This window comes from Rhinatrema bivittatum, chromosome 1 (assembly GCF_901001135.1).
Source record: "Rhinatrema bivittatum chromosome 1, aRhiBiv1.1, whole genome shotgun sequence".
Lineage (NCBI taxonomy): Eukaryota > Metazoa > Chordata > Amphibia > Gymnophiona > Rhinatrematidae > Rhinatrema > Rhinatrema bivittatum.
In genome coordinates, this window is record NC_042615.1 from 39,333,278 (window position 1) to 39,353,177 (window position 19,900).

The 19,900-nt window shown below is 43.8% G+C and overlaps 1 protein-coding gene across 2 annotated transcripts in view; it reads right to left on the reverse strand.

The window, feature by feature from the left end:
• The window catches only part of TBC1D9 (TBC1 domain family member 9), a 139,071-nt gene that overhangs the window by 23,384 nt on the left and 95,787 nt on the right, over nt 1-19,900 (reverse strand). For both annotated transcript variants that reach the window (XM_029597394.1, XM_029597317.1), the window contains exons 9-14: nt 16,960-17,110; nt 16,190-16,404; nt 7,526-7,643; nt 6,464-6,749; nt 4,658-4,787; nt 1,719-1,817 (exon numbers count right to left, since the gene is read on the reverse strand). In XM_029597394.1, coding sequence (XP_029453254.1) covers nt 1,719-1,817; nt 4,658-4,787; nt 6,464-6,749; nt 7,526-7,643; nt 16,190-16,404; nt 16,960-17,110 — 999 coding nt within the window. The remainder of the gene's footprint in view (nt 1-1,718; nt 1,818-4,657; nt 4,788-6,463; nt 6,750-7,525; nt 7,644-16,189; nt 16,405-16,959; nt 17,111-19,900) is intronic.

Genomic DNA, 19,900 nt, shown 5'->3' on the forward strand with positions numbered 1-19,900 from the left:
CCAAAAGGTCAGAATCCTATGGACACTGGATAGGGCCTTTCACAGTCCTCCATCATTACAGCAATACATACAAGTTTTCAAGCAAATCAGGCTGTGGAATTAGTATTGTGGTTTAAATCCATGATTTAGGATTGCTATTGATTGTTTTAAGTTTAGAAACCTAACTTCACTCCCCTGACCTGGTCCCACCCACTTTTAAGGTAACTTGTGAATGAAGGTTCCTAAAACTTAGCTATTCTGCAGGTGTAATTTCCTTTTGGCTAGATGCCTAGATATTTTGAATACTGGGCTTACAGTTAAAAGCCCTGATATTTGTGTTTTTGGGGCAAACTAGGCCCCCCTTTATTGTTTTAAGTGCAGAAACTTCCAGCAGTGGGAAGTTTGAGGAGTTGGTCATTTGGGAGTGACAGGAAGTTGCCTATTCCTTGAAAGGGTTGGCGAGCAGGGTCTAAATGGCATCTCAGGGGAGTCGTGGGGAGGAGAGGGTTGATGATGTGGTAAGGAACCGTGGGCTCTGGGAAGGAGAAAGCTGTTTTTCTTCTCTTCCATTTCTGTCGAGGATCCTGTGGTGTCCAGGAAAAGCTTTGCTAATTGGCTGGGACATCCATCAGGTAGATTCTTCTTGTATGGGAGAAGAGGACGTCCCTGGAGTCCAAGGGTTTCTAAAGATACCTTTGGGAAAAAACTAAGCAAAGTCCTACCTCAGTACTCTGATGGTTCAAGGACTTGTTTTGGGGACTGTGCCTGCTGCAAGAGTCAGTGCATCACCGAGGTCTGCCTCGGGGACTTCAGATTGTTTTATTTTGTATATGTTAAAGCTGCAGGTCCCTTTAGGGCCCTACAGGTTAAGCCTGTCCCATCACAGAACACTTTGTGCCAGAAGCTGCAACAAGTTTTGTTACGACTCAGCAGTCTAAATAAGTGATCCCCTTGCAAATGTGGAAGGGCTGAGATTCTTGTAGTCCAAGGTGAACTTTCAACTCTTCCTCCACTACAGTAGGTCATTGGGTTAATAGCTGCAGCACTTAACATGGGTTTTAACTCCCTGCATTAACAGAAAGGCAGTGTCCTCAAATGAGACTTTTTTTTTTTTCCTTTTTTTTTACACACAAACTACCATTACTACTTACTGACTTAGCATCTCTACAGTATTCCACCCAATAAAAAAAGAGAACTTGCAAAGAAATCAAGTTTTGGACCAAATATGGCTACTAGGACACTGTACTACAGTAAAACATGGTAATGGATACATGAACCTTTGGTATTCATATTTTATATTGGTATTCTGATCAATACTACTCCAGTGGATTAAGCCACTGGACCACTGTTGACTTCTACTCAAGGCTTAAAGCCCAGTCATGTTTTATGAAAGTTATTTTGTGCTCTGACAATCAGGGCTTTGGTGTTTTCAGCTCTGGCAATCATTTCTAAGAGAGCAAACAAAACCCCCTATCAGAAGCCTCAGGTCAAGCGGGTGAGAGTTAGCTCGACAATGCTGTCAAACGCTAGTTAGCATATAACTGGGTGAGATCATGAGATCAGAGGAAAGAAGATACAAAAAAGAAGAAGAACTTGAGTTGGCAACGCAGAGGAAACATTGTGGTCCTCTTCCTAGAGAAAGCTTAAGTCCCAGGATGGTCACACAAGCAATTTTATGTTCACAGCGACTTAATCACCATTAGAAGATGGATTGGAGAACGAAGGCCAATAGCGCTTACCACATTGCGTTTTGTGGCATCTTCTAGGGTTTGGATCACCTTCAGCCTCTGCTTGAATCTCATCTGCTCAATCAGATCTGCTCTTATGGTCCCAAATTTCTAAAGGGAAACAAAAAAAAAAAAAGTTTCCTTTTGTGGTCAGATACTCAGAACCATCTTCTTCCTTGCAAGACTGCAGGCATTTTGTTAAATGTTCCGGGTTCAATATATTTAAGTTCAGTTATTTGTCTGACCAAACAGCTTATATTTACAGCCCCAGTCAGAGCTCCCCCCCCCCTACATTAGATCCTTCCATGTGAAGCAACCTGTTTATAACACAAGGAGGGGGTATGCAGTTTGTAGGGAACGGACATCTTTCACTCCTTAGTGAACCACACAGATCAGCTCAGACCCAGCTTGCTCACTTCTAATCAGGGGTCAGTGTACTGGCGGGAAAAAGGAGAAGCCACTAAAAGCTTAGCCATGTGCTTGAGAGTTTACCTACACTGCTAGCACAGGATCACCTACAGGGAAAAAAAACCCCACCAAATCATTGCTCTTCACCAGCACGCAGAAGGATTATGAGCAATGTGTAACAAAAAATAAAAAGCCAGCCCTCCACCTCTGAAAGATTCAAAGATTGCTACCCAATAGACATGAAGAGTATGGATGACTGGTATGCAAAAATATAGATCATCAAGGACTGTACAGAGGAAATGGGAGTCTTAAGAGATTCCTTTGTATCAGTATTTGATTATACAAAATTGATAATGAATAGACTTCTGAAATTTGATTCAAAACTAATACAAAGCAAAAAGCACTTAAGTATTCAATAACTGGCAGAACTAAGTCATGAGAAGGCACAATCTCCAGCAGGCAGTCAAGCTTATTCAAGTGACAACTGGGGGATCTCTTTAATATAGTGGGTGGTAGTAAGTGCCAAGGGCGGGCAGTAACCGGAGAGCAGAATATATTTAGACCACTGATTTTTCAGAGGAATTTATGCTATCTAGTCCAGTTAATGCATCTGGTGTCAGCCATTGTGGGATTTGGATTTCACACTACTCACCTTCTCAAACCTGTCAAGGTGAGTTAAATTCAAGTACAGTAGGTATTGTAAATCCTGAGGCAGGGACTTCAGACAAAAAAGTGACTTGTTCAAGGTCACAAGGATAGCTGGTGGGAGAGGCTGTATTTTTGGGCCTTTGTTTCTGTGGTTCTCAGCCTGCTGCTCCAGCCACTAGGCCACTGAGTGTACAGTGTTCACCCAGAGGCATTCAAGGAGTCAGCCAGGCATGCTCAACAAGTGCAGCTAGGAGACAGGACAGCTTTAACAGCAATTGATTCCAGGTACAAAGCAAAGCACTTTCCCCAATGATTGAGGGGAACACTGTAGTCTGTCATTAAGTGAACCTGAAATAAAGATCCCCCTTCAAACTGCATTAACATAAGAGACAGCTGAGGGGGGGTGGGGGGGAGATATGAACGAGTAGATGTGACTTTACACTTTCGAATAATAGGACTAGGGAGCATTCCATGAAGTTAGCAAGTAGCACATTTAAGACTAATCAGAGAAAATTCTCTCACTCACACAATAAAGCTCTGGCATTTGTTGCCAGAGGATGTGGTTAGTGCAGTTAGTGTAGCTGGGTTCAAAAAAAGGTTTGGATAAGTTCTTGGAGGAGAAGTCCATTAATGGCTATTAATCAATTTTACTTAGGGAATAGCCACTGCTATAAATTGCATCAGTAGCATGGGATCTTCTTAGTGTTTGGGTAATTGCCAGGTTCTTGTGGCCTGGTTTTGGCCTCTGTTGGCAACAGGATGCTGGGCTTGATGGACCCTTGGTCTGACTCAGCATGGCAATTTCTTATGTTCTTATGTTATGCCATGTTGGGTCAGACCAAGGGTCCATCAAGCCCAGCATCCTGTTGCCAACAGAGGCCAAAACCAGGCCACAAGAACTTGGCAAGTACCCAAACACCAAGAAGATCCCAAGCTACTGGTGCCAGTAATAGCAGAAGCCATTCCCTAAGTCAACTTGATAATAGCAGGTAATTGACTTCTCCAAGAACTTATCCAAACCTTTTTTAAACCAAGCTACACTGACTACATCCCGGGCAACAAATTCCAGAGTTTAATTGTGCGTTGAGTGAAATAATTTTCTTCTATTAGTCTTAAATGTGCTACTTGCTAACTTCATGGAGTGCCCCCTAGTCCTATTATCTGAAAGTGTAAACAGATTCACATCTACTCATTCAAGACCTCTCATGATTTTAAAGACCTCTATCATATCCCCCCTCAGTCATCTCTTCTCCAAGCTGAACAGCCCTAACCTCTTCAGCTTTTCCTCATAGGGGAGCAGTTACATCCCCTTTATCATTTTGGACCAAGGCGTCTCATCTTACAGGCTGGACTTTTTTCAATTTTCCCCCATTTAATTTTGATTCTTTGTACTTTAACTTGAATCCTGCAATAAATTCTATTTCTGGAACAAAAATCTGGGTGTGGACTCTTCCGTTGGGCTCCATGGCTATAGGTATTCCCCAGTGGAAGGAGCCCCTGCAGATTGGTTCAAACTCTTGCACACCGTCCTTCTTCCATGCACATGGAAGTCAGACTAGTCTGGAACCACACCAGCTGGGAACAGTGTCGCAGGACTACATCTTCCACAGAGCACAGTGAACATTCATGGCGAGTTTGTGTGTCACCTGCTGCCCACCGACACATTACAGAACTCAAATCTCAGGACACCTCCCCCCCCCAAAATACACACATCACATCAAAACCAGTTCTTATACCCAAGCAAAAAACGCAAACTGTAGACACGCAATTCAGGAATCCTAAAAGGCAGATCAGCCAGGGTGCTCGAGGACTGGTATTAAGATTGTCCAGAATCACTGCCATATTCAAGCCAGGCAGTCTAATCTCGGAGTAAAACACCCCCAAACGAAGCTCACCTCATAAGATGTTCTGATAAGTGTGAAGATATCAACCTCCGGGTAAGGCTCCCCTTCGTCGCCGACGATGGAATGAAAGTGAGGAATTGGTGGCAAGGTACTGTCTTTATTGGTGACGCTGACCAAGTATCTGATGGGAGAGAGAGAGAGGAGGCAAGAAAGATCAGAGTGAGAAATGCGAGCAACGGGATTTTAGGGTTAGACACACACTCCAGGTTACTTTGGTTTTGGATGGCCCCCACCGGTTCTCTTCCCACCTACTCTGACATTTTTTTTTCAAATGAGGGTTTTAGTCAGAGTTTGAGGTCTGGCATTACCTTACCCCATGGCTTGCTTTCAGTTTTACCCCTCTGGGATGGGATGGCCAGTGAAGAGGCAATTAAAAGGGGGGCCTTGTAGTCAAGAGTCAAGGCTTATTGTCCATCTGGCTGTACCTGCCAAGCGGCCCAGTCTGGACCAAAGCAGATCAGAACTTTTACCTTCATTCATGTGGTGCTTCCTAGACCTCTCATTTCTCCCTCCCCCTCATTTAAAATGTTTACTTCCATTTTGGTTCCTAGTGTTTTTATAAAGCCTGAACAGGACACTGCCTGCCCCCCTATCCTCCCAAAAGAGGGTACCAGGACCATGAACCATGCTGGACACCCCCCCCCCCCCTTTACCCCATTCATAGGGGTCCTGGGCAGTAAAGGGGCAGGAAGGATGCCCACTTGTCTTTAAAATGGTGCCAGTCTAGCTGGTCGATGCAATACGGCGCACTCAGCTGGGCACATTGTTTAACCTGTGGTTGGACACGCACCCTCAACCCCTTATACAAGGAGGATTAGCGCATCCAAAATGCCCAGATCAGGCATCAGGTTCTGAGCAGCCCAAAAAGTGTAAAGAAAAAGCAGAAGCTATGGCTTTTCTGTACTCCCTCCAACTTAATATGGTGATTTTAAGATAAGGAGCCAAAAGGACAAGAAAGCTTAAAAAAAACCAAACACACAAAGTGTGCCAGTGGTCAGGTTAGAAGGGGACACTCCATTAACATGCATCCATTTTCCTAACCCATGGCTATGCACAGGTTAGGAAAATAGATGCTTATAAAATTGAGCATTTCTAACCTGACAGCCACCTCTCCTGGGTGCAGCTAGGGGGCATATTTGTCCCTAGCACCCTCCTTGGCAGCATGACCCCTCATTTAAATATTTGATGATGCGCCCAGGAGATGTGGCTGGATGCACATTAGGAAGGCAGGTGCTCAGTGTTTTCCGTGATGATTGGATCAGCCTGTGTCTATTGGTGCCATTTCCTTGTACAGCTGTATGTTTGAAGCAATGGTATATAAAGTCTCCGGTAGCATTAACTATGAATTTTTGCTTAAGACATTGAAAAAATATTTGCTCAAAACATATGCTTGCATTTGTTCCCCTAAATAAAGCAAATGCACAATTTGAAATATGTAAGCCTCATGCTACAGACACCACTAGTATACTATTGTCCCATGATTCTGCTGCACAAGTTGTTCTTGAATTAAAGTATAACAGTCTCCATTAGACAACAAAAATTAGTATTTGAGACCTGGCAATCTAAGGAGTCAGGATCTCTCAAATGCTAATAAGATTAGGATCCTTTTGCTTGAGCAGAAAGCCAGCTAGCTAGCATTAGACAGAACTTGCACTTAAACTCCAAAGCCTAGTCAACTAGAATTACATCATCCCAAAGATGCAGACACTCAAAACCCAAACTGACATTGTGGGCTTAAATGTCCTTCAAATTCAGACTAGCCACCCCAGCACAGTTTTGATCTTGAAGGGTTATTACCTTCCCAGGACAGTCATAGCTTCCCCATCATCCTTACAGTCCAGGAGCTTGTCCACATTGGCCTCTAGCACAGCTAAAGCTAACTGGAATATCACTTTTATTCCTTCATAGAAGAAACAGTCCACCACCACCACAGCACTCTCAAATGGCATTACGCTGAGGAAAACCGTGAGGAACCAGGACAGGGAGATGGTAGAGATGACACCCAGGTCCTGCATACAGTCATAAAGCTGAGGAACATAGTCACGGGCCAACTCTTCAAACACACCCTGATCCACCAGTGCTCCTGTAAAGAGAAAGCAGGTTAAAGCCTATTGTGCATTGGAGCCAGCTAAGCCTTTTCTCAGACAAACCCAATAAGCAAATGCTTATGTTAAGACATTTCTTCAGCACCAGGGAAAGGAGACTGCCTTCTCATATTACTGCAAGTGCAGGGTAAAAAGGTTAAGCAATGAAGAGGATGATCAGGTTTGTTCTATATTTTATGTTTTTTTTACTATAAACTGCTGATAGTTTATTATGGTGCAATATATAAGATACATAAATTAAATAAAACCAAAATGGTAGAGAAAGTAAATGCAATCAGCTACTACAAAACAATTTAAAGTCTTTGGGTCAAGTTGTGTATCCCTCGTAACTCAGGGACAAAGTTAGAGCTCCAGCAGTAACTAAACTAGAAAAAAAAAGTTACACTTTGCCTCAAGAATAAGCACTATTTTGTCCATGTGCCCCACTGAAACAAAATTTCTTTTGGGGTATGTTTTCCCCCAGCTGCCAGATGAGGTTGGACAGTGAACAGGTCTTCCTGGAAGCAAATGCTGGGAATGGGTACCTACTGAAAGAGATATAGGCCATCACCACAATGGACCAGTTTGGCAACAGAGCAGAACACTGTTGGGGGAATCTTGCTAGTCTGATACGATCATTTTAGTATGAGAAGAAATCTGGATTTTTTGGGCCTCAATTTATGGATGCCCAATTAGTCAACTAGTTCCACAATTATAGCTGAAAGTGCCTCAACATCTTTAAAGGCAGCAATATTAAAATAAAATGTGAACCTACCGACAACCCTGGTATTGTAGTAGTCTGGCAGCATGCGCTCACACAGAGCCACAAGCAGCCAGAAAGCTTCCTCCTCTTTGGCATACAGGAGCAAGACTGATGTCACGATATTCATGGCCTGCGAGAACATACCAGAAACAAAAAAGTTGAAGTTTATACACCAATGCTGTTATTGCTAGTCACCTGTACATTGTGTTCTTCCAAAGCATTTGCACTGTACTTGCACCAAGACATGCTAACTCATGTCAACCTGATACAAGTATTGTCGGGAGTGTGACAATGGATAACTCACTATTAAGTGTAGAAGTCTCATGCACAAAGAAAAACCCAAAACGTATCCAGTGACCTTAATTCTAAGTGTTTTTGGCTTAAACCCAAGTCAATGCCCCTTCCCCCCACCCCTAAAAAAAAATAAAAAGCTACTTCTAGACTCATGAAGTCTTCACCTCTCCCCCATAATACCGTTGCTTTCCTAGAACAGAAGTTGGCCACAGCTTGTTGAGCCAGTGGAATGAAGGCCACTTCTCTAATGAGATTAAACAAGTAACACTAAAGCAAGGCTGCTTAAACTTTTCTGTAGACGGCAGGATGAATAAGCCATTACATGGTTGATGTCATCTGGCAGCATGAAGTATACTTCTTAGCCAGTAGAGCTTTTGCTCTATTGTACTTGTGGGATTTCCTGCCTGGGTGTTGCCTCATGAGCCACCTCCATTTTAGAACTAAAACTAGCTATGCAGTTGACTAATAAGTCAAATGGGTATTTAGTATGGCTAGTTCATCCTAGCTATGGAAGGATGTTTACGGTAAGCTTGCTTTTTCCATCAATAAACTGGCATAAATTAGCCATTGTGTGTGTGTGTGTGGGGGGGGGGGGGGGGGTCCCATGCTAAGGGTTGCAGCTGAACATGAACTGAAAAAGCTACCTGGACCACTGTGGAGAACAGATTATAGGAGGCTTTGTAAAACTGCTTGTCTGAAACTGTCAGATAGGTTGTCCAGACAGTACTGGGACAAAGGTGTGAGCTAATGACCAGCTTACAGCTCTGCAGATATCTTCTAGTAGTACTGATTCAAAACAAGTTCTTGACACCACCGTGGCTCTACCTTGGTGAGCCTCATGTCTTATCTACAGGGCTGTTCGGGCACAAGGAATATAGTCTGCTACTCAGTTGGCAATATACATTTGGGCACTGCTATTCCTAGCCTGGTAAGAATATAAGAACAAAAGAAGTTGCCATGCTGGGTCAGACCAAGGGTCCATCAAGCCCAGCATCCTGTCTCCAACAGAGGCCAAACCAGGCCACAAGAACCTTGCAATTACCCAAACACTAAGATCATCCCATGCCACTGATGCAATTAATAGCAGTAGCTATTCCCTAAGTAAGTTTGAATAATAGCAGTTAATGGACTTCTCCAAGAACTTATCCAAATCTTTTTTGAACCCAGCTACACTAACTGCACTAACCACATCCTCTGGCAACAAATTCCAGAGTTTTATTGTGCGTTGAGTGAAAAAGAATTTTCTCCGATTAGTCTTAAATGTGCTACTTGCTAACTTCATGGAATGCCCCCTAGTCCTATTATTCGAAAGTGTAAATAACCAATTCACATCTACTTGTTCAAGACTTCTCATGATCTTAAAGACCTCTATGTACCTTCTCCATCGCAACTATCTTTTTTGAAACGTGGCGGCAGAATTGTACACAGTATTCCAGGTGTGGTCTCACCATGGAGCAATAGAGACATGATGACATTTTCTGTTTTATTAACCATTCCCTTCCTAATAATTCCTAATATTGTTTGCTTTGACTGCTGCAGCACATTGAGCCGACGATTTTAAAGTATTATCCACTATGATGCCTAGATCTTTTTCCTGGATGGTAGCTCCTAATATGGAACCTAACATTGTGTAACCTCTGCATGGGTTATTTTTCCCTATATGCAACATCTTGCACTTGTCCACATTAAATTTCAACTGCCATTTGGATGCCCAATCTTCCAGTCTTGCAAGGTCCTCCTATAATGTATCACAATCCACTTGTGATTTTAATTACTCTGAATAATTTTGTATCATCCACAAATTTGATAACCTCACTAGTCTTATTCCTTTCCAGATCATTCATATATGTGAATGATCTGGAAAGGATGATACAAAATTATTCAGAGTAGTTAAAATCACAAGCGGATTGTAGAAAAGCACTGGTGCAGGTACAGATCCCTGAGGCACTCCACCGTTTACCCTTTTCCACTGAGAAAATTGACCATTTAATCCAACTGTTTCCTGTCTATTAACCAGTTTGTAGTCCACGAGAGGACGTTGCCTCCTATCCCATGACTTTTTAGTTTTCATAGAAGCCTCTCATGAGGGACTTTGGATTTTCAGAAGCCGTTTGACAAATACACTACTTCTACCGGTTCACCATTATCCACATGTTTATTAACCCCTTCAAAAAAATGAAGCAGATTTGTTAGGCAAGACTTCCCTTGGGTAAATCCATGTTGACTGTGTTCCATTAAGCCATGTCTTTCTATATGCTCTACGATTTTGATCTTGAGAATAGTTTCCATTATTTTTCCCGGCACTGAAGTCAGGCTCACTGGTCTATAGTTACCCGGATCGCTCCTGGAGCCTTTTTTAAATATTGGGGTTACATTGGCCACCCTCCAGTCTTCAGGTACAATGGATGATTTTAATGATAGGTTATAAATTTTAACTAATAGATCATAAATTTCATTTTTTAGTTCCTTCAGTACCCTAGGATGCATACCATCTGGTCCAGGTGATTTGCTACTCTAGTTTGTCAATCTGGAGTACTACATCTTCCAGGTTCACAGTGATTTTGTTCAGTTCGTCTGACTCATCACCTTGGAAAACCATCTCAGGAACAGGTATCTCCCCAAATTCCTCATTAGTAAAACACGGAAGCAAAGAAGTCATTTAGTCTTTCTGCAATGGCCTTATCTTCCCTAAGAGCCCCTTTAACCCCTCTGTCATCTAATGGTCCAACTGACTCCCTCACAGATTTCTTGCTTCGGATATATTTAAGAGTTTTTATTATGAGTTTTTGCCTTTATGGCCAACTTGAATTCAAATTCTCTCTTCACCTGTCTTATCAATGTTTTACACTTAACTTGACAATGCTTATGTTTTATCCTATTTTCTTCAGATGGATCCTTCTGGTAGGATCGTAAGATGAACAGTTGAAGATTGAAGTGGCAAGAGTCTTCTGGAAGTTAAGGCTGTTTCACATTTTAAAGTATAAAAGGTTGACACTTCCTTGTGCGTGTGTTCTCAGGAAGAAATGTTTGTAATATGATGGCTAGAACAATATGGAAAGCAGATTTTAGCAGAACAAGTGGGTATGGAGCAGCACCTATTGCTAAAAAATTGCATATAGAATTGGATAATTTACCAGAATCTGAAAATCTGATCTTCTGGATGAAGATAGTGTTAGAAAAAAAAAAAAAAAAACTGTACTATGAAAAACTTGAGAAGCTGACACCAGTAGTTAAAGCAGCAACTTCATAACCAGACTTTAGGAATAGCCACTGCTATTACTGGCATGTGATCTACTTAGTGTTTGGGTACTTGCCAGGTCTTTGTAGCCCAGATTGGCCATTGTTGGAAACAAGATGCTGGGCTTGGACCCTTTGTCTGACCCAGTATGGCAATTTATGCTTGTGTTCATTTTGATCCAATGGAAATTGCAGAGGTTTAACATACCATAATACTTTCAGAAGTTTAGATATTAGTGGATGAATTGAGATAAGCTTACTGTTAACTGGAATGTGATAAACTACTATGGCATGGAGGTGACGTCTTACTGATGAGGTAGCAAGACCTGATTCAGATAGAGAACAAGTTGTTCCCTAGACTTCTAGGATTACAAACAATGCCTTGAATCCATATGTAAACCCTGTGAGAGATTTGTCTAATTCCAACAGTTCTTCTAGTTACTACTCTGTCCTCACCATTCTTGGGCAAGCACCAGTCTGACTCACTATTTACTATCTAAGCAAGCAGCTGCAAGATGGTAGATTCAGATGAAAGACTGTCTTAAGTATGGATTTAATCCCAGAGGAAGTCAGAGGGACCTACAGTATAGCTGTATCAGACATCGGAGCTAAAACTGTAGGCCACATGGGAGCCATTAGGATTAGTTAGGCCTGATCCTCAAGCACAGATTATTTTGTTCTTTCAATGGCATTAGAAAGCTTCCTATTATGTATATTTACTACTATTATGGAGTGCAGATGAGTTAACCAGAGATTGCTGGGAAGAATACAGCAAACTGCTCGTCCAGTTTTCTGTTTTCTTCTGATGTGAATGGGTTGATCATAGAAGTCTCCAGAAGCTGACTAGTCTATTGGGTGTTAAACACTGGAGTAACCACTTGAGTGTTCAAACATCTGCTTAGGTGATCAGCCATCATATTGCAGACCCAAGGATACATTGCTTGATGTTTTCATGTGCAGTCCCATAAGCATTTTGTTTCTGGCCAAGAGTCATGACACTGCCTCCCTGTTCATGGAGGAACAGTTTGTGTTAATTAGGATGCCCCTGTTTTGGATAAAATGTGTGAAAGTTGTCAGAATACCCAATAGCTCTTAGCTCTAGAAGGTTATTTGGAATTATTCCTATATCAAGTTCTGAGTTTGAAAGGGGCCTATGTGAACACCTCACTCCTTTTTGTTGTGTGTTAGAATACCAATGGTACTGCATGTCTCAGAGGGGGTAACCAGAGTAGACCTCAATTTTCGAGCGAGACAGGACTTAACACCAGTGAAATTTGTTTCCCTTGATTGGAAAGTTTCCAGTTTGGCAGACAATGGTTGGGTGTTCCACTGGGAACACATTTCACTATAGACGACATCTGAAGTCAGGATGGAGAACCTACATGGATGGATGTCCCCATTGGCTCTAAGACAATCACTTACCTGGCTGAAGAACATAAGCAAGTGATTTTAGAGCGTGTTCATGGAGCTGATGGGAGGAACTCCTGCAGAAAATCGAAGCATGCTTTAAGAAATTTGATTTCCTAGGAAGGAATCTGTTGACTTCTGAAAGTTTAATCAAAAAACTAATGTGCTTAGTGAAATGATTTTGCAGGGAGGTCAGTATGCCTTCATGAGAGGTGGTCATTAGCCAGTTTAGACATGGGAAGATCTAGCTCCTCTGTTGCTAGTGAGGCACTGTGAAAACTCTGTGCTGCCAATAAGCCAAAGGGAAACTTTGCATTGATAATGGAAGCATCCACCATGAAGTGCAGGTCCATCTCATTAGGAGGGATGGATCTGTTAGGTCAAATATGCTTATTCATTCTCCCTTCTGGTTGAAGGAAAGGAGAATAAGTTTATTCTGATTTCTCTTGAAGTAGGATATTTGCTCAAGCCTCAAATCCAGGATGGTCTCAGTCCCCTGGATTTCTTGGGAATAGAATCCTTGCCCAGGATGAGGAGGGACAGATTCTGTTGAGAAGCAACTCAGATGTGGACTGAAGGCTGAACAATGGAATAGTGGCGGCCAAGAGAAATGCAAATGGTATCCAGATTCCAGTGTTCTGACCTTTGCAATCTTTGATTGCACAGTACTTCAGGAAAATCTGGATTGTATTCTGATTTTGCAGTGTGATCAAGAGATGGTCTAGATATGGATTGGACTTGCTATGTTTTTTTGAAGATGTGTTCTGTTTAGCACAAGCCTGCAGATGCTGGTAATATGGTTTTAAAAGCATAGGAGTGCCATGCTTTGGTTAGTTTGAGCAACAGTTTGCTGAGGTTTCCTCCTAGTTGATTGAGAGCCAATAACTTTCATAATTATAGTATACCACTTGTCTGGGAGAGAATCAAGTCACAGTGAACTTTGATCTACAAGTCTTTTGGTACCATCTCATGTACCTCAACTGCTTCCATCAAAAAGATAGCATATGTACTCTTCCAGGAGTGGTTGAGGGAATTTACTGCTGCCCTTAAGCCTATATACAGAGTATCATGTACTACATCATGGCAATAATTTTGGATCTTTCCCTTATGATATGCTCATGCAACAATCATGGACCATATAGAATTGGTAGGCAGAAACCCATGCATTAGACAGATAAAAAAAAGGTTTACACTAATCTGACTGGTGGGGTAGATGTGCTATTCCAAAATTGTGGGGATTTTCACTCTCCAAGTTTGAGATCTAATTTCCTTGCAAGTTTGCCAGTAGTCTGGCTTAGAACTCTCGTAGAATATTCTGACTAGAAAGGCTGCTAGCTTAGCTGATATAGCCAGAAACTGGAAGAAGAGAGCAAAGATGTTTGCTTGGAGGCCTTAACATTGAAGTCTGAATGATTTTCCCAGCTTGCCCACAATCTAGAATAGGGAATCTCTTCCAGTGGTGATGAGTTTCCTGGAGGCTCCAGGAGGCATCCTCTTCAACCTATAGAGCTTAGAGGTGAGAGAACAGTTTGGTATCCCAGACTGGGTAAGCTCTGCTGCAAGCCATTACCATGGACTAGAACTACCTCGTGGGGGATTCTGGGACTTCCTCCTGGAAAGGAGAGATTAGGTCTTGTTTAAGTTATAAACCACTATTTTCTACTGAATATCCGGGCAGGGAGGAGGCAACCAAAGGCTAGAGGATCCTTTCTTGGGAAAAATGAATGATACATGAAGGTTTTCACCTAGCCTTAGCCACCTGTCTGAGTCAGAGTAAAGTACAAGCAGTAGCAAGAAGAGAAGGCAGAAATTTCATGTAGACCTAGTATTTTGTGTGTTAAAAATTTGGAGTCCTGAGCACTGGATTCACTCCAGCACTGGGCTTTGCTTCATGCCAGAATGCAGAAATTGCATCGGCCACATCAGCTGGGATGGAACTTATCAGCTGCACTGGCCAGCATTGGCCTGGCACAAGCTTTGTTTTTAGTACTGGGGAGCATAGAAAGCCAGATGCTTTAACAGCTCTAGGAATTGTGGAACAGAGGTCGGCAGTTCTTCTCCGAGCTGAGGAGCATCCAGAAGGAACAAGGCCCAGAGCTCTCAGGCTGCAGTGCCCTAGAGTAGTGCACCCTACATGAGCCAAACGAGAATCCCATGCTTAACACACACACCCTGCCCTCAAGTGCTGCTGGAGAACCAACAGCCTGTAGTAGAAAGTTATCTTAATTTTTATTCTGAATGTAGCCTCTGCAAACAGTGCTATTGAGTGGTACTTTAAAAACAATAACTGAGTGACTGAGGTGGCTCACAAGGTAATGCCCATGCAGGAATTTCCACACATGCTCAGTACAGCAAGAAGGTCTGTTCAATGCTGCCAGATGTCACCCACAAGTAATGGCTAATTCAGCCTGCCTGATGGAAAATTTAAATCTAACTTCTCTCAGACACTCTACAAGCTACTTTCTGGTCCTAACGTGCTAGTTTTACCAATCTAGTTCCAGGTTATGTTTAGCTTCAGTCCTGGTTCTCTTACTCCAGTAAGAAAATTGTTTTTTCCTCTGTAGAGCATACAATTGCATTTTATTTTGGTGGGTGGAGAAGAGTGTGCCCCACAGAGTTCACCCACCCACCCAGTTAACTGGAGTTTTAAACACAAATATGCACCAAGGCACTAACCTGCCCACATCCAAACAAGTGGAGTGGTACTGCTTTATAAAAACCAAGGTCAAACACCACATTTTGACTATTTAATTGTCTCAAGTAGAAATTAGAGACACTGCAAAATTGCACAAATAAGAGAAACTGCAATGTACACAGACTAGGATCACCATCCATTAATTCAAAACCTGCAGATTATTTTTTTGTAACTGTACATCTAGAACTCTTGTAGTTAAGATATTGAACAAGCTTAAAGTGTGGGCCACTTTAGTGCTCTACCAATTGGACATCAAGGAAGCTTTAACTGCTGTGTTAGTGAGCAATCAGGGCACCTGCTACCTGAGCAAAGTATTTTTTCTACACAGAAAAGGTAGCCATCTACATAGATACTCAAGCTCACTCTGCCATACAAAGTGTCCCTGGATTGGGCCATCTGCACGTCAGCTTAAGAGTGTCCTCATTATGTGGGACCTGTAGTGGCTGGATTTGGCGCTCATGATGCAGAATTCCAGAAGGAGCCCTGGTGCATAGCCTCCAGGCTCAGGACTGAATGCTGTAGTGACTGGACTAGGGAAGATGGATCCAGGACAGCCTTTAGGTAGGCAAGCTGGACAGCTGCCAGGAAACAAGAGGCACTCCTTGTGCTATCACCAAACAGGCTGTCAGCAGCAGCAGTGCAGACTGGATGTGGATCTGGTACAGGAGGTGCAACACTGGCAAATGCTAACCTTCAGAGTCTGCCCCCTTAAAAGGCATGGGTATTCCCAGGTCCGTGGCACTGAAGTCACTGCCAGTCTGAGGATACCCCTTTTAACTTGGCAGTTCTTCTCTAGCCACAGCTCACTGATGGGCACCAAATAAAGAGGTGCAGACACCATAGAGGAAGGAGCAGCTACATTAGCAATGGCCAAGGCACAAAAGTGAGACTGTGTCTTCCAAATTGCTGCACAGAAATAAGACTAATTTTGGCTCTCTCCCTATATCTATAATGCCATAGCCCCATGGGGCAGATACAACCCAAACGCATGCCCCTTGCTCCTCCCCCCCCCCCCCTCCATAAATTCACGTAATCCATCTCACCTGGCAGTAGCCTATGTTTGGATTTCTGAAGGCATAAGCTGTCAGTACTCTCCTGAGGGCAGCGATACCCATCTCATTCTGGAAGGCAGGATGCTCCGGCAGGGAACGGTGCAAGTCCCTCTCAATCTCCTCCGTTGCAAGATTGTATTTCCCCATCGATTTCTCCACCAGTTCCTCATAGTAGCCAGGATGGGTAGCCATCTCATTAATGGCTCCTAGAAAGAAAAAAAAAAGCACACACTTTTGAATGACATGATCTTGCTACTAAAGCAAGAGGGTGGACTTTACACCTGCTTCCCTCCCTGCAGTGTTTGAAAAGCAGTGGGAGACTGAGGATGGCTGCTGTAGTTTGTAAAAGACATTTAGTCTAAAATTCTGGCAGGACTACTTCCTCAAAAAAAAACAAAAAACACACATACACAACACAAAAAAACACAAAACCAGACACACACCTCCCCAGTCAAGTGCCAAAAAAGGTACCTCAAATCTCCCCACTTATGTCTCAACCACAGCAGGGCCCAGACGAGCTGAAAACAAAGTAAAATAAGCCTAAGGATTTGCATAAAGGGAGAGATGGAGGAAGGGCAGACTAGAATAAAGGTAAACATGTGAAACTGGCATCGCTATTGGAAAGAAGTTCCCATATAGTATAGCACATAAGGGAATGTGGGCTTTCTGAAGATGCATTTGTTCTAAATTAATCCTGATGTTATAACAAAGTTATCCCCAACCTTAGTTTGTTTCTTCAGGACTGCAAAGCTGGGACCCACCTGAAACCAGCAGCCAGAGCTCCCCTCTCATGCTTTCAGGAATGCCTTGAAGCACCAGGTCCCTGGTTTTCTCTGTACGGTACATACAGACGCCCTGACCATACTCCGCAAAGTGGTTCCTCCAAGCTTGCTCTTTCAGAAACTCCTTGGCCTGCACAGAATTACAATGAAACCTAGAATATTAAGTCCCCCACAGTTCCTTCCATGCATGCTTTCAATTTGAGAGCATCAAGGACTTCAGAAATCTCAGATGCTTTAGGAGAATCTCAAAAAAAAAAAAAGTGTCAGTCGCCAACAGTCCCACAGCTGCACACAGATGAGTCATGTCCACAATATGTTCTGAGCATAGAATTTAAACAAACGTTTCCCCATTTTAAGCTTATGGGAAAAGTAGCTATGAATAAAGGCTTATATGGATGGATAACAGAGCTGCAATAGAAAGTACTGGTACAATGGTAGCAGACTAAGTCTGCCCACCCTGAGGCTGCATCTTTAGCATTGGCAGATGTGCCGAGAGCTCAGGGTATGCAGAAGCCATAGTAACAGTAGTGATAGCAGATAAAGACCAAGTGGTCCATCCAGTCTGCCCAGCAAGTTGCTCATGGTGGTAGCTTCCAGCCCCTGAAGATTACACCAAGCCTTCAGTTAAAGAGTGTAACTACTGCTCCATGCAGGTTACTCCCCTGCACCCCCTTTTCTCATTTCCAAGATCTAGCATCTAAAGACCTTTAGTGTTTATCCTATGCCCTTAAAGTAGTCTTAAAATTGTGGGCTAACAGTAGTCAAGAACACTTCACACCCAAGGAGTTGCTCCATCATAATAATCTGGTACTTTGAATACTACATAGGATCTTGCAGTTTTTCTGCTTGTAAGATTTATGTAACCTTGAGTCAAATCGCAGCATAGGCAATTCAAGTCATTCAATCCGAGGTAGCTAAAACATGCACCAGCTGTATTTGCAAATTAAAATTGCATTCTATAAAGAGCAATAACCAAAGCCATTTCTGCAGATCACGTTTAGCCACGGAAATGGGCTCAGATTTCTGCCCAATGCTGCATGTGCATAAGAGTATGAATGCCTTTTCAAGATGCAGTATCTGCATATTGTGGATGTAATCCCAGGGGCACGTGGAGAACGTATAATTCAAACTCCTCACGTTCAACACTATGCACGGTTTATTGTTCTGAAAAGTTACCAATTTTTTCATTTGGCGATAAAGCAAACACAGATGTAATTTTGCTTTAGTGCAAATCTTGTGGGCAAGAGTATCCACAGAGTTTGCACCAGACACTGATTGCCCTTTATGTTTCAAAAAAGGGTACTAGGGCCAGTAGCAACATGAACGCCCTCTAAATGATCTTAGCGTGATTAAGCAAAAAAGTACCAAAACAGGAGTGTGTGACTGAACTCGTAGCCATGGTACAGGCGCAGTAACAAGATGTGAAAGATCAGTTCCCTGTACGTACCAGGATCAGTCCAGGACACCTGGGTTGTGACTCCGCACCAGTAGATGGAGACAGATTAAAACTTGTGGGCGGAGCCATATATAAGCCCCTGTGCCAGTCACAGCCCCTCAGTCTTACTCTGTCTCCAGTAGATGGTGCAGGTCCAGTCACAGCCCTGCCTGACCTGATTCTGGTTGTTTGTCAGGTTTGATTTTTTGAGTTAGTTTTTGGTTAGGTCTGATTTTGAGCTAAATTGGGTTTTCTTTTTAATTCTTTCCCGGTTGCCCTGCCTCCCAGGGGAGTTGAGAGGTCCTGAGGGGACTACCCTCCCCCGGTTGAGGCCGCTGCCAGGGTTGAGGACCCGGCTGAGCTAGTGGCAGCGTCAGGGGTGACACCAGGGAGCCTGGTTCACTCACCCCTGCAGGAATAAGGGCTTTTCAGAACCAGGGACAGCGTTTTTTTTCTTTGTAAAAAAAAAAAAAAAAAAAAAAGGTTTTACTTTTGTTTTTGCGGCTCTGTTGCCTGGCGTCGCCGCTCCGTTTTAGTCGGTGGGGGGGCGTTGTTGGCAGGGGGGAGGTCGCCGAATTGCGCCGTTTTGCTTATTTTGAATTTTTTAATTTGTGGTAATTTTTTCGGCGTGGCCCCGTTTTTCTTCCCGCGTTTTCGCCGGCATGCCGTGTGCTGCACAGTGCAGGGCCTGCGGCTCGGCGCGCGTCTCTCTAGGGACAGCCTTTGTTCAGCCTGCGTCCTGGGTGATGAGGGACCCTCGGTAGCACCGCGGGTCGCACGTTCGCCGCACGGTGGTAGCTCCGCTGACAGGCCTCAGGAACTTTTCCCGGTTAGTGCGGGAGTGGCGGCCATCTTGGCCACCGGCCGGGAAATTTCGCGGGAAACGGTGGGGGCCTCTTCCTTTCCTCCCACGCTTTCCCCGCAGCGTGTCACGGCGGGGGAGGTTCCCTCGGAGGGGCTTCGGTCCCGGGGGGCTTCCGAGAGTGATTCCTCGGATTCTGGTGAATTTTCGGAGAATTTTGCGCTGTTACTGCGCAAAGTCCTCAGATACAAGCGCAGCAGACGCATCCGGGGGAATGGCTCCCGCGCGGCCGATCACGGGTCCCCTCTACGGAAAAAGAAAGCCAGGAAGGGCGCGGAGATCGCCCACGGTGCGTCCCAGGGGAAGCGGCCTCCCAGGGGGGTGCCGCAAGAATCAGATCCCGAGGATTCCCCTGGGGATGATACGGAGTCCTCCGAGGAGCCCCTGACGGGGGCCGGGAAGGCAGCTGTGGATGGTACTGCACAGCCCATTGCAGAGAAAGCTGCACAGGCTGCAGAAGGGGACGACCCCAAGGTGGTGTGGCTATTCCGCAGAGAGGAACTGGCACCTCTCATCCCAGCCATTCTCCAAGAATTGGGAATTGAAGCTCCTCCGGTGGTGGTCCGCCAGGAGGCGAATATGGATCCTGTTCTGCTCGGCCTCACAGGACCGGCGGTCGCCTT